At 45.4% G+C, this 14,528-nt stretch overlaps 1 protein-coding gene across 1 annotated transcript; it reads right to left on the bottom strand.

The window, feature by feature from the left end:
- Positions 1–4,249: 4,249 nt before the first annotated feature.
- Positions 4,250–12,104, bottom strand: IL4 (interleukin 4). The gene is made up of 4 exons (XM_025860927.2): positions 11,970–12,104; positions 11,660–11,707; positions 6,602–6,724; positions 4,250–4,342 (listed from the first exon to the last, which is right to left on the bottom strand). The coding sequence occupies exons 1-4, from the start codon at positions 12,102–12,104 to the stop codon at positions 4,250–4,252; spliced, it is 399 nt and encodes a 132-aa protein (XP_025716712.1).
- Between the last annotated feature and the right edge of the window lie 2,424 nt (positions 12,105–14,528).

Below are 14,528 nucleotides of genomic sequence, written 5' to 3'. Positions count from 1 at the left end.
GATTTGAGTGAAACATGTTTTCTTTTGTTCATTTATTCAGTAAGTGTTTTCTTAGCTACTAATGCCGGAGATACAATACATTCATTGGCGAAAGGGTGTAGATGGCTGATGGCCGGGACGGAGCAGTTGAGACTTCATGTGTCATTCGGGCCAGGCAGAGGCACGTCTGCCCCCTCTGAAGCGTTGGCCGCTGCTCAGTTTCCTAAGTGAATGAGCTTAAATGACAACTGTCTCACCTTTCACTTAATCCCTGTTTCTTCACTTAATTCTTTTTATGTGTGTCCTCAGCTCATGTGCTCTCACTCTCTGGGTAAACTCAAGGGCTCATTATTGGGTGTTTCCATGCAGAGCCCAGAACCACCCGTCCGGAAGTAAATAGAAATGTTAGTTGCATCTTAACCATCGAAACTAAGCTTATGACAGACCTGCCTGGAGCCCACCTGTCCTTCCGATGGCCCCTTCTAAATCTTTCTTCCCAACAATCTTTCCTCTTACCATCCTGGCCCCGTACACAAATAAAACCCACAACTCATATCCTGTGGCAGACTACAGCTCACATTAGCCATTGAATGCAAATGAGTCTCAATCAAAGAAGAAAGGAAACTAAAGTTTTCAGCATGGCCTTAGAAGGCTCCATGACTCTCTTCGTTACTTGCTGCCCTTGGCATACTGGTATTTTATGTGGGCAGGGTGAAACTGGCTGTGGTTTCAGGGTGAGACTTTAAGCTTTTGATTTGTTCCCTTATTTTGAAAGGGTTAAAAAGATGTAACATGTTTTGGTATAATTTTAGTACCAGTATTAATTTTTGTCACATACGTGTAAGCAAGGATGAAACGCGAGTGCTCATTCACTGCCACTAGATCCATATTCTTGCAGAGAGCATGGCTTCAAAAGGCAAGTTTCAACAACTTGCCACTGTTTTTGTTTACCCTTTTAATTAAAAAAATTGCAGCTTTATTAGGATACATACTGTAAGTGTGCTCATATACTATATCAAATTCATCTTTCTCAAGTATACAGTTCAGTAGTCTTTAGTATATGCAAGAGTTACACAGCTGTCACCACTATCTACTATGAGGACATTTTCCTCTCTCCTAAAAGAAGCCCTGTTGTGTTCATTAGGAGTTGCTCCCTATTCCTCCAGCCCCCCAGGCCCTGGCAACCAGTATTCTGCTTTTTACCTGTGTTGTTTTTCCTCCAAATTTTTATTTAAATTACAGTTAACATATAGTGTAATATGGTTCCAGGAGTACAGCTTAGTGATTCATCACTTACAACACGCGGTGGTCATCACAACGAGTGCCCTCCTCAATGCCCATCACCTAGCTGGTCCACTCCCCACTCCCAGCCCTTCCATCAACCCTCAGTTTGTTCTCTGCTGTTAAGAGTCTCTTATGAGTTGCTTCCCTCTTTTTTTCCCCTTCCCTTATGTTCATCTGTTTTGTTTCCTAAATTCCATATATGAGTGAAATTGTATGGTATTTTTCTTTCTCTGACTGACTGACTTTGCTTAGCATAATACACTCTAGCTCCAACCAATCATTGCAAATGGCAAGATTTCATTCTTTTTGATGGCTGGGTAATATTCCATCACACACACACACACACACACACACACACACACACACACACACATCTTCTTTATCCATTCATTAGTCGATGGACACTGGGCTCCTCCCATAGTTTGGCTACTGTTAATCCACTTTTGCCCTCTATTGATTTGCCTCTTCTGGACATTTCATATAAATGGAATCATACCATATATAGCCTCTTTTAAAAAAATATTTATTTATTTGACAGAGAGAGAGACACAGTGAGAGAGGGAACACAAGCAAGGGGAGTGGGAGAGGGAGAAGCAGGCTTCCCGTGGAGCAGGGAGCCCGATGTGGGGCTCGATCCCAGGACCCTGGGACCATGATCGGAGCGGAAGGCAGATGCTTAACGACTGAGCCACCCAGGTGCCCCTGTATATAGTCTTTTGTGTCTGACTTCTTTCACTTAGCCTGGTGTTTGCAAGATTCATCCATACTGTAGCATATATCAGTACTTCATTTCTTTTTACTGCCAAGTAATATTTTGTTGCATAGGAATACCATAGTTTGTTTATTCTTTGATCAGTTGATTGACATTTGGGTTGTTTCTACTTTTTTGCTGTTATGGATAATGCTGTGATGGACGTTGGTGTAGAGATTTTTGTGTGGACGTGTTTCAGTTTTCTTGGGTTAAAATTGCTGGGTCATAGAGTAACTGTGTTTAACCTTTTGAGAAACTGTCACACCATTTTCCGAAGTGGCTGTACCATTTCCCTCTCACACCAGCGATATATGAGAGTTCCAACTTTTCTACATCTTTGCCACTATTTGTTATTGTCTGTCTTTTTAACTTTAGTTCTTTAATTTTTTAAAAACATTTTCTCATTTATGCACATGGTCACAGACTTAACATGGAAAGCCAACAGTCTTCTGTCTTGCTTTCACTGGTCCTTATTCCAAGTCCTATTCCCAACAAACCACCTTCCCTTTTTTGTTTCTAGCTTTTATGGTGGCTACTAGCATAATTCCAAAACAAAGATTTCTCAATTCACTCACTATGGGCCCCCCCCACTTTTTTAATGAAAACTTAAAAACGTGTATAAAAGCAGAGTAGGACAGTTAGCTCCCATGTTCCCATCCCCAGCTACAGCATCATCTAATGACCACTCTTGCCAACTAGTTTTTGCTTCTCCAGCGTTGGATAGTATGTGTTAATTTCCCTCTTGAAAAGTGAGGGTTTACCTCATTTATCCTACCCCTTCCAAATTTTTTTATAGTAAATTATTTGTAGGCCTTGTATTACCTGTGTAGTTTTGAATACTTAAATCTCTTGTTCTTTTTTTTTTTTTTTAAGATTTTGTTTATTTATTTGAGAGAGAGAGAATGAGAGAGAGCACGAGAGGGAAGAGGGTCAGAGGGAGAAGCAGACTCCCTGCCGAGCAGGGAGCCCGATGTGGGACTCGATCCCGGGACTCCAGGGTCATGACCTGAGCCGAAGGCAGTCGCTTAACCGACTGAGCCATCCAGGCGCCCAAATCTCTTGTTCTTATTCCATCATCCTTAGACCATATTGTTCAACCAATCCCTTCCCCAAGTGAGCTGGGGGTGTTAGTACCCTACCTTTCTTCCTTTCTGCTTTTACCTCTCAACCATATTCAGCTGTATTTTTTTTTAAAGCCTTTTGATTTTTTTTTATTGCTCAAAAAAGCTTTATTTTTTAAAATTGAGCTTCCGGACTCTGTGCCTGTGCCTTCCTCACTTGGACAACGATTTTCTGCTCCTCGATAAGGAAAGCACACTTGATCCTGTCACAAGCACACTTAACACACACGGAACCACCATAGGCCCTGCTGACGTGCTTATTTCGTTTTAGACAATCTCACAGGGACTTTAGGTCTCACCGCTCGAGCTCCTCGAAGTTGGCCTGGGCCCACGCCACATGAAGATGTTGGTGCTTTCCCAACCTTCTCGGTATAAAGGTAAACGCTTGTACGACCAGGGGTTCGGGACAGCCTAGTTTTGATAGACGCTGTATTGCAGCCAGCCTAGGCTGGCCTGTCAAACGCCGGACTGTTCTGAACGCCTACGGGCCCCATCCCTGGAAGAGGCAGCTGTACCTTTTGTATCGTCAGGTTGGTAGCATTCACAGTCTGTTCTGTGATTACAACTAAGTCATCCATGCTTGGTTGGTTGGTTGGTTCTAAGACTTGAAAATCAAGGGAATTTACATCATCAGGACTTTAAATATTGTTCACCGCAGAGCCGTGTAGCGTGCCGGAGTTCCATCCTCCTTGCCCGCCTGACTCAGTGTAACAGCTGTGGGCCAGGGGGGAGGATTGTCTAAGCATCCAGTTAACACCTTTTTTTATTCAGGATAGTTGGTGGTTAGTAGTACTCATGGACCCACTCTGCACGCTCTCCTATCATGTACCTCGTGCGTGGCCTTGTATTCTTTAATCATTTTGTGCCTTACGTCCCCCTCTGGAAGGGACCTCCTTGAGAGGGGAACGGTTTTTCTTCTTTTACTTCTATACCAATTTTAGTCTCTTAGTAAATTAAATTGGTTTCCCTAAAAGTTGTCCAGTAAATATAGCCAGTGCCATTGAAGTGACATCACGTTGTTAGATTCTGCATATACTTTATTTTATAATGTTATAAATATATAAATATTTTAAAAATAAAGCTATTAAAAACTCATAAATTAAAATATTCAGCTTCACTGCCTGTAGTATTTCCTTTGCATGATCGCTTTTAGCCTTTCCAAGAAGTCTTTCAGTGTACTCTTCTTGACTTCATTCACTGAACAGGTCTGCAAAAGAAACATTTCATTAGCTTGCATTGCTGAGTCACTGAGTCTGTCTTTCATGCCTGCCCACTTGAGTCAGGCCTCCTCTGGCACTTGCCACCCGAATAGTTCTTTCCAAACAGGGCCTCCAGTCTAGTCTGACTGGGAGTCTGTCTCTGCCACGAGGCCAGCACGGTTTGCTGGTCTTCTGTGCATGCTAATAAACTCCTAGAAATGGTTACTAACTGTGTATCTCTGGGGGGTGCCGCAGACTCTGGAGAGCTGTGCCACAGCTAGGTGCCGCCTAGGGGTGTAACATGAGGGGGAGGCTCAGACCTGCCTGCTGCCGTACTGGGCCTTCTGCATGGCCACCTGGACTGCGGAGAGAGAGGTTCATTCCATTCGCACCCCTGCCCATAAACAGCAACCCTCCAGCTTGACAGCACCTCAGGTGGAAGGAATTTCAGGTACCTACCCCAGGTCACTGCTTCAGTCTGGACCTCAGCTCTGTCAACTTTTAATTACATTGCTTAGGGCAAACTGCTTCATTTATAAAAGCTACAGTTTCCTCCCTTGGTAAATGGGGAAAATTGTGCCTACTTTATAGGATAATTAAAAGGATTAAAACAGAACAAGTGTAGTGTCAGCTCCCTTATTCCTTTACCTTCCCTTAAAAACCAGGTGACCCGCCCAGCGAGGGGATGACTGTCCCCAGTTCCTCCACTTGACGCTAGATAACATCTGCTCTGGGCTCTGCCTCTCTCCCACGCTATCAGTTCTCCCCTCTCCGCTGGATCATTCCTGCTGGTGTATTAACATACTGGATATACGCCCACCTCAGAGGAACTTCCCTTACTTGTGCCCTTTGTCTCCTGTTCCATTTCTCTGCAGTCAAATCGCAAAACACCTCAAGAGAGTTTCCTATACTCACTGCCCCTTTCTTTTCACTCGTCCCCACTGGCATTCTCTGTGCAACCTGCTCCAGTCAGGCTCTCATTCCAGATCCAGTGGCCATTCTCATCTTCATCCGACTTGACTTTCTGGTACATTTGACACACTGGATCTCTCCTTATTAAGAGTTTCTTCACTTGCTCTCTGGGGCACCACACATTCTTCGGTTTCCTCCTACTTCACTGGCTACTTCTCAGTCTCTTTTGCTGGACCTCTTCTCCTGACCTCTGTGAGAGTACTTCTGGGTTCAGTCCTTGGACCTCTCTATGTCATTCAGATCTAGGACTTTCAATAACATCTTTCTGAGGACTCTTCATTTTATATCACGAGTTCTGACCTCTCCCCAAAGCCTCAGACTTTCCCTACAGTCTCAGCATCTCCACTTGGCTATCCAAGAGGTACCTCAAATTTAGTATTGATAAATTGAACTCCTAATCGTGTGCTCAACCTCCAGCCCTGCTTTGTGCCCAGTTTTCTAGGCACCAACCATCTCCCAAAAGACTCAAGCTAGGAACCAAGAAGCCACCTTTTACTCATTCCCTCACCCCTCACAGTGGGTCTTCTGGCTCTATTTTTAGTTATATCCCAAATCTAACAACCTCTATTGCTCCCAGTCTGTTGAAACCACTATTACCTCCAACCTGGATTACTGTGATGGCCTCCCAGCAGGGCAGCTTATTTCCCTGCTTAGCCCTCGTCAGTTTATTTACCACTCGGCAGCCAGAGTGATCATTTTAAATCACATAAATCAGATTGTACTCTCTGTTCTGCTCAAAACCCTGTGGGTAAATCCTGCCATCCTTGGGGTAGAATCCAGAGACCATGTGTGATCTACTAAAATCCCCTTTGCTCAATCTGATCCAGCCACCCTGGCTTTCCTGCTGATCTTTGAACACGTGAACCTCATTTCTATCTCAGGGCCTTTGCACAGCTATTTCCTCTGCCTGGCATGTTCTTTCCCCAGTTAGTCATATAGCCTGCTCCTTCACTTAATTCAAATATTTCCTCAGATGATGTCACCAACCTCAGCCCTTTCCCTCATGACCCCTATATTCTTTATTCCTTTATTTTTCTTCATAGCACTTATCACTACTGGACATAATATTACATGTTTGTTTGCTTTTCTAACTCCCCCACTAGAACATTCTGTGAGAGCAGGCACTGTATCCCCAGTGCCTACAACAGCACCTTGCACTCACAGAGCCTCAACAAATATTTGCTGAGTGAATGAATGGGTTGATTAATCAAAGGTATTATGACTCTTAAGGAGGAATGATTAGGAGTCAGGCTGCTGTCCGTCAGGAGCCAAGGGGTTGGCATGATTCAGCTTACCATGTTTGCCATTTTCCTGAGGTTCCTGTGAAGTCCTCCAAGGAGTTTGTTGTAGCAATTGTGTGTGGAGAGCTGCTGAAGCACAGTTGTAGCTCTGCAGAAGATTTCTTTTTCAGTTGTGTTCTAGAAAGAGAAATGCCACAGTTAGCCATGCACTACCTCTGTTTTGAACATGGGAGAGACAGTTTTCCTTGTGATTGCTTCTTTTCAGGAGGACAAGTGGAGAAAGTGAGTTTGCTCAACTCTGGATCAGGTATTCAGATATTCCTTTCATGTGAATGAAGGCTGCTGGTCCCAATAAAGGACCTCTTCCAATTACCTACAAATGCAGCAAACTTCTCTTTTCCCTTAGACAATTTTGCTGAAAGGCTACCTTAGTAAAGGCACTCAGCTAAGTAAATGACAGAGTGGGGATTTGAGTCTAGAGCCATCTGTCTCTGCCCGTGATCTATGTCCGTTTCTCTTCACCATGCAAGCCTACACGAGCTTGTCGTCAGACTGTGCTCTGTCTCATTGCTGTAAGATTTTAAAGTCCAGGTTTCCCTGGAAATCCTACAAGCTTGTTGAATAAATGAGTGCCCATCCTGTGGCCAGGACACTGGTGCTTTGGGCCGCACTCTCCATTTAGCCCACCCCCTGAGAGATGGCAGTGTGTGCAAAGCTCAGGGTCCGCATGAGATGAGACACCTGCCCATATAGCTGGAGAGGCATGCCAAGATCACAGCTAGGCGAGAGATCAGAGGAAGCTTCTGGGAGAGGGTGTAATTGAGCTGGGCTGTGGACACAGCTTCTGGAAGAGGCCTTTGGCCTAGGAGGTGCAGCGCCAGAACCTCCGTGGAATGCTGCAGCCCAGATGTGGGTCTGGCCACATGGCTCTTCCTAGGGATGTTTGGGCCTTAGATGAGGGAATGTACAGGTGGGAAAATAGCTCTTTTTGGGAACCTGGCAGAGGGATCGTGACTCCGTCTGAATCAGGCCTGGTATGTCCTCTCACTTGGCACTGAAGAATGAAAGCATGGAGTGTGGAGAGCAGTCTTAGTTTGAGCCTGAACCAGCTCAGATCAAGCTGTCTCCAGCCTCTGCGAGGACATGCGTTAGTCCCTTGCCCCCCAAAGTGTGGTCCAGGAAGCAACAGCATGGACATCACCTGGGAGCTTGTTAGAAATGCAGAGTCGCACGCCTGCCCCCAGAAATCCTGAATCAAAATGTACATTAACATAAACCACCAGGGGATTTAGATGAGAAGTACTGTCAGGGCAGCTTTTAAAGTTCTTGCATATTTTTTTCTGATTATTAAGGTAATATATGTTTACTGTAAAGGTAATACATATTCAGCAAAAATGCATTCACTCAATCCCACCAGCCAGAGATAACTGTTGATATCTTGATAAATATCTTCCCATTTTTAAAAATACTTTTTTAAAAATGGGGACCAACTGTTGATACTGTTTTGTAGCCTTTTCACACAATACATAGTACAAGCATTAAGTCGTTCAGTAGAATATAAGAACATGGGATTGAGAGCCGCATGGAAGCCCACAGCATATTTGTACCATAATTGGGTAATACGTTACCATTGCAGTTTTTTGCTTCTGTAAAATAAAGTGGCAGTGAGTCATCTGTGTAAATCTTTGTGTTCATCTTTTATTTCTTTAGGCTAAATTCTAGAAGTGCATTTCATATTTAGGGTTTTTCCAGGAAGATCTAGACCCAGACTCAGGTACTAGAACCTTAGGCTACAAAAGCTTCCCCGTTGCCCTGTGGGCCTTGATGGCCCATTGGCAAGGCCTTTCTTTGGAAGGACATGCACTTAATGAACCGGCCAAGAGCCCTCCTGGGCTCTGACTGTAGTTGGAAATTTGAGAGCAACACCAGTATCTCTGGGCTGTGAGAGTCAAGAAACCCCCATCAGTCTCCATATCTTTGGACGCTTAGTGGGTAAGCAGAGGTGGTGAAGCCAAGGGGAAGGCAGATGCTAAGCTGTGTCTGTACATTTAGACAGATAACTGTGCTGCTGGAGAGAGAACAATGAGATTCAAGAAGACCAAAAAGAGAAGAGGCCCTTTGCTTATTTTTTTCATCAAAATCTCATGAGGCTTTTCTAAAACTTTAGCTTGGAGCCTAGAAATTAAACTGCCTTAGTTTTGAGTATATGGCCTGTAATACAGGAAAACACCCTCTAGACAGATTCTTGAAAGGGTTTTCTAAAGGCAGTTAGGATAAAATAGGAATTGAAAAGAGTTTGAATCAAATGGAAAAACTTCAAAAGAACTAATTCTCAAGGCAGTTTTCGTGAAGACCTTAAAGTTTTAGTTCCATTGGAATTGCAGCTACAGGATCCTACCCCGTACCGATGGCTGGCGGCTGCTCGTCCAGGTTTTGCCACGTGAGGGTGTCGTGCGTAGCTCAGGGGGCACACTCCGACAGCCTAGTGGACCTTGCAGTTTAGGACTGCTCAGGAAAAGAGACTGAAAAGGGGAGCTTAGGCCTATGCTAGAAAGAAGCCCAGCACTCACGGGAACATCAGCAAAGGGTGGAACACCATCTAGGGCTGCTGCTGTGGCGGAGACGCTGTTAGATTTCTAACATGGTTCTTGACTAGCTTCATATTGGGCCATAAACGTCCAGTCCTCGTGTTGTACTCATTATCCCCAACTCGGCCCGAATTTAGTGAGCCAGTGCTATACATGAGAAAGTCTTTTACTTCTACTTAAAAAAAAAAAAAAAAAAAGGATTTGAGAGTTGGTGTAGAACTCTGAGGAATCATGGACTTGATCTCTCTTTGGAAAGGAGGAAATACCTCCCACTAATGGTCTACCCAAGAAATCCGTCACAGACCAGCCAGCTTGCTTGTCTTCCACTTCACTCTTTCTCAGACCACCTTAGTTTCAGAGATACCGGGCCGGCATTGCCTGTGAAGTCCAGGACTCAGGTCCGCACTGTCTTTCCAGCAACCGCCAAGAACAGGATCCCACCCGACTTGGAGATAATAGAATTCTTGATCCCCCAAAGAAAGAAAATTGATATCCAAAATCTTGGATTTTGGAAAGGTGTCCTTCTTTGGGGACACAAAGAAGTAACTTTTCCTGCCACATGCCACCTTGGTGCGTTTTTTAAAATAACAGCCTTTCCTTATCCTGTAATATCTGTAATCTTCCTTATTCTGTAATATCTTTCCTTATTCTGTAATATCTGCAATATCTTGGAAGAAGAAGGAGATTGGTGTAATGCAGGAGGAATAGAAGCAGTTGGAGGAAGGCCTGAGGGAAGACGGTGGGGACTCGCTTCAGCAGACGTCCACCCAGGTGAGGGGCCGTGTGATACCTGATGAAGAGAATGGCCACGAACAGCAGAAAGGTGGTGCAGCCCGGCCTGCGCCTCAGCGAGGATGAGACTGGCCTGGTCATCTAGAGCTGGCCCAGACTGGAGTCACAGAGGGTTGGATCTTTTCCAGCTACCGGCCCCTCCTTCTTAGAATTACTGCTCCTCTGTAACCAGTTTTTGCCTTTAACCAAGAGTTATATCATTTTACAGTAACACTTTCCACTAAGTCAAGAATTGGATTCCAACCAACTTTCAAAATCACTTTCATATCTTCACATGTGGAAACCGAAGCACAAGGAGATACGGACACTGGCCAAAGGGCACATAGCTAGTTCATGGCAAAACCGTGGCTAACGCCACAGGCCGTGTCACTTCGAGATGCTCGGCACTTTGGGGCCCAGCCCTTGGCTTTGATGGAACCCTCTCGGCAGCGCGATGCCATCTGGGAACCCAGGAGACAGCCCAGTGGACTCCTGGCTGTTTCTTATGTATATAAAATGTTAATAGATTATATATTATATACTTCTATGTGTATATAAAATCTCCAAGTCCTTCCAGCCTCCTGATGGACAGAGTCTGAAACAGGATGAGATTCTAAAGGACAAAATTATGTAATATATAATATTAAAGAATAAGATACATTACGCATTAATATTACATCATATATATTGATTATATCACGGTATTACATAGTATTGTCTATCAGATTCCTGGACTAACGTTTAATGAGATGAAATGGTCCAGACAAAGCCCGAGGAGCAGTTTTCCTCACAAAGCAGGACGGGGGTGTTCTGTGGCCTGGCTGTTGGGGTGTGGCTGTGCTAACCTGCGCAGCTACCCTCCCGGCCACCCCGTCCCCTCTAGGCCGCGTGGAAAGCAGGCGGTTAGGAGACCACTGGCAAATTGAAGCTTTGGGTTTTTCATTCTCAGTCTTGTGTTTCCATGAAAACAGGAACTGATGTGCACAAACCTATTGACATGGCTGTAGTCATATGTTTGTCAGAGAAAATGCACTATCAGCTGTCAAATCTGTCTCCTCCCACTAAAGATAGAGGGGCGGGGGTGAGACGGTGCCGGAGGCGGAAAGGCGAGATGCCCAAGCAGCCAGGGCCAGGGATGTGTGGGACCCCCGTGTGGCAGGGCAGTTCTGGACTGGGCTGGAAGGGGCTTGGCAGGACATTGCAGCGGAAGGTCTCCGGAGAGCCGCCCCCGGAGCCAGTGGGCTGTTAGATGACCAGGCTGCAGAAAAGGAGGGGCTCTGGCGATACCTTCTCTGTTGCCATAGGAAGTCTCTTAGACAAAATGAAAGCTCCCTCGACCTGTAATCTCCCTATCTCTTTTTGTGACACTATTTGGTTTTTCAGAAATGTGCGGGCCAGAAAAACTCTCCTTCAACAAGCATTTATTGAGCGCCTCCTGTATTCCAGGTACTAGGCTGGAATAAGGGAGGGAAGGAAGGAACTGTTCCTTGACCAGGATTTGGAATTAGGGTCACAAAAATCCAAGCTTTCCATTATACATCTTCTAAATCAAGTGAAACCAGAAACACTAAAACATGCTTGAGAGTAAAGATCAGAATTTTCATTCTTAAAAACATCTAACACCTTGTAGTTAATTTGGGTCTGTTCACTTTCTGTTAAAAAAAAAAAGTTTCTTGTTCAAACACCTGTGGATGGCTTTCCTCTCCCAAGTCACTCATGTGCCAAACAAAGCAGACCCTGGGACAGCTCTTACCTTTGGGGCAGCGAAGATGTCGGTGACGGTCAGCTCCATGCACAAGTCCTGGCCCGGAACGAGAGGGCAAGAGACAGAGTCACTTCCAACTGTACAGGGGGACCCCTGCCAGGCAGCTGTCACTCCCTCCAACCAAGCAAACTGCCCTCAGGACAAAAAAGCTCCTGCAGAGAAATCTCTGCTCTGCTCCCTGTCTGTCACCAACCACCAACCACCAACTTCTCTGGAAGCTGTGATGTTCTTCTCATAGTCTAAGTACCCACAGCATCTCCAGAACATCTGGAGAGATGGTGCCTGATAGCGTACTCACGTTTCTCGCTGTGAGGATGTTCAACGTTCTGATGATCTCTTTAATGGCAATACTGAAGTTATGTCCATGGACAAAGGTGCTGGTGAGTGCTAGTAAGCAGACCAGAGTCGGAATCAGTTGGGAGGTGAGACCCATTAATAGATCTCTGTTTTCAGTGACAATATGAGACAAATCAGTTTACTAGGAGAGGCTCACAATGCAATTCTGACAAAGATATCTCTATATATAGATTTTAAAATTGCTGAAACTGAGGGAAAATGAGGGAAATTGGAAATTTTCGTTACACCAGGTTGTCAGTCATTTGGGGCCAATCAGCACCTCTCTTCCAGGAGAAAAAATACCTCACAGAAACAGGTAAAATGTTCCTGTGAAATCATACCAATAGGAAAATGAAACCTTTTTTTAAAATTAACTACAAAGTATCAGCATAGGAAATTACACCATAATTTGCTCTTTAGATTAATCTTATCAGCTTGGGGTTGCTGCTGGCTTTTTGTTTGCACAGAAGGAAGAGGCCACAGGTGTCCGAATTTGTTTTAGTGCAGTCCTCCTGGGGAAAGATAGAGTAATAACAAGAAAGTTTGACTTGAATAGTGTTTCAGCCTGGCGTCTTCCAAGTATGGGTGGCATCTTGGAAACTCTCCTCTTGTGGAAAAGCTGATCTGGGGCTCTTTCTCTAGGTAGAAGGAAAGTAATGGGCACAGACTCTCTCCTGTCCCAGCACTCAGGCATGCCATTCCTTCAGGTTTAGGACTTGGGCAAAAGACTGGTGCCACCAGGTGGGGCTTAGTCTGGGTCACATCAGGTCCACAGGTCCTTAGCACTGCAGGGGCCCTCGTCAAACCCTGTCTATCTCGAGGTTTCAGGAATGACCACTTTGTAAATGGAACTTAAATACATCCTCAGCTAATGAAAAAGAACCATAATCTTCCTGGTTTACAAACCAGTTGTCTTTGTCAATGCCCCACAACCTGCCCTGCTGCCTTAGTCGAATTCCTGTGGCCCCGGTGTGGTCCTCACACCCCCACCGCTCACTCAGCTGGAGCGGGACTCCTGTGCCCTAGCACCGCTCGGCTTTTTCCTCCCGAGACGTGGCTTCTCTACCCCATCCCTTCCCTTCTCCTGCTCTCTGACCTTCCTCTCCCTACTGATTTTCTCAGGTCACGTAGGAAAGAGTACTGCTAAGTTGTTTCCGTGCCTTGGATCTTTTTATACTGCCTTGTGCTCCGTGAAGGACAGGATCCAGGTAAGTGTATGAGGAAGGCCCTGCGATCATATTTTGGATCCTTCTGCTGGACCATAGCATGAGTTTGCCAAACTCAGAGCAATGACTTCCGACGCAGACTGTGTGGAGTTACGCTGTACTACACCTCCCAGGTTAAGGGCATGGCCTCCACGAGGCTGCCCTCGCTTCGGACACCGGCTGCAAATTTCGAGGGTCCCCAGTCTGCCCTCCCTTTTGACGAATTAGCTACAAATTCTAAAGTTCACACTACCTTCTCAGGTTCTGTAATTTGCCAGAGTGACCCACAGGTTATAACTGTGTTACAGGAAAAGGATACCAGCACCACCGAGCCAACAGAACAGACAGAGGGTGAGGGCTAGCAGGGTCCCAAACACGAAGCTTCCTCTGTTTTCTCCCCATCGAGTCAGAACGTGCTGCCTCCCCAGCACCTTGGTGGGTGAAAACGCGCAGGGGACTCCCAAGCAGGGCAGCTTACCTGAGCTTCGGTGTCCAGAGTTTCACTGGTGTGTTGTTCTGCAGGTGCAATTGATGGATCATTGGCCCCGTGCTTGATACCACTATGGGCTCCTGGTGATGCTGGTCCCCACCCTGAGTTACCTAATTAGCATAAACTCTCAGGGCCTGGACACTCTTATGACTTGGGAAGTCCCAAGGATTTTGGGCTCCTTCCCAGGAACTGGCAACAAAGGCCAACCAAATTCTTTATTCTAGGGTTTTAGAAGTTACCTCCCAAGAGCTGGGACAAAGGCCAGATCTCTCTGGGTAAGTTTTTTGTTTTGTTTTGTTTTATTAGAGCACGTGGTGGAAGGAGGGATAGAGACAGGGAGAAAGAGAATCTTAAGCAGGCTCCATACCCAGTGCAGCGCCCAACGTGGGGCTCGATCTCACGACCCTGAGATCAAGAGTCGGACACTTAACCAACTGAGCCACCCAGGTGCCCCTAAGATTTTTTTTTTTAAGATTTTTTTTTATTTATTCATTTGAGGCAGGGAGAGAGGGAGAGAGGGAGAACACGAGCAGGGGAGAGATGCAGAGGGAGAGGGAGAAGCAGACTCCTTGCCAAGCCCGGAGCCCGACGCAGGGCTCAATTCCAGGACCCTGGGATTATGACCTGAGCTGAAAGCAGACATTCAGCCGACTGAGCCACCCAGGCGCCCCAGTGTTGTTGTTGTTTTTTTTAAAATTTGTGAATAGGTATTTCTTTTTTTCCTCAGTTTTATTGAGATATTATTGACAATAAGCACTGTATGGGTCTAAGGTATACAGCATAACAATTTAACTTACATATATCATGAAATGATTACCATAAGTTT

The sequence above is a fragment of the Callorhinus ursinus genome, unplaced genomic scaffold, assembly GCF_003265705.2.
Source record: "Callorhinus ursinus isolate GAN/ISIS: 27379988/994484 unplaced genomic scaffold, GSC_fseal_2.0 scaffold30, whole genome shotgun sequence".
Lineage (NCBI taxonomy): Eukaryota > Metazoa > Chordata > Mammalia > Carnivora > Otariidae > Callorhinus > Callorhinus ursinus.
This window is presented reverse-complemented; position numbering and strand designations above follow the sequence as displayed.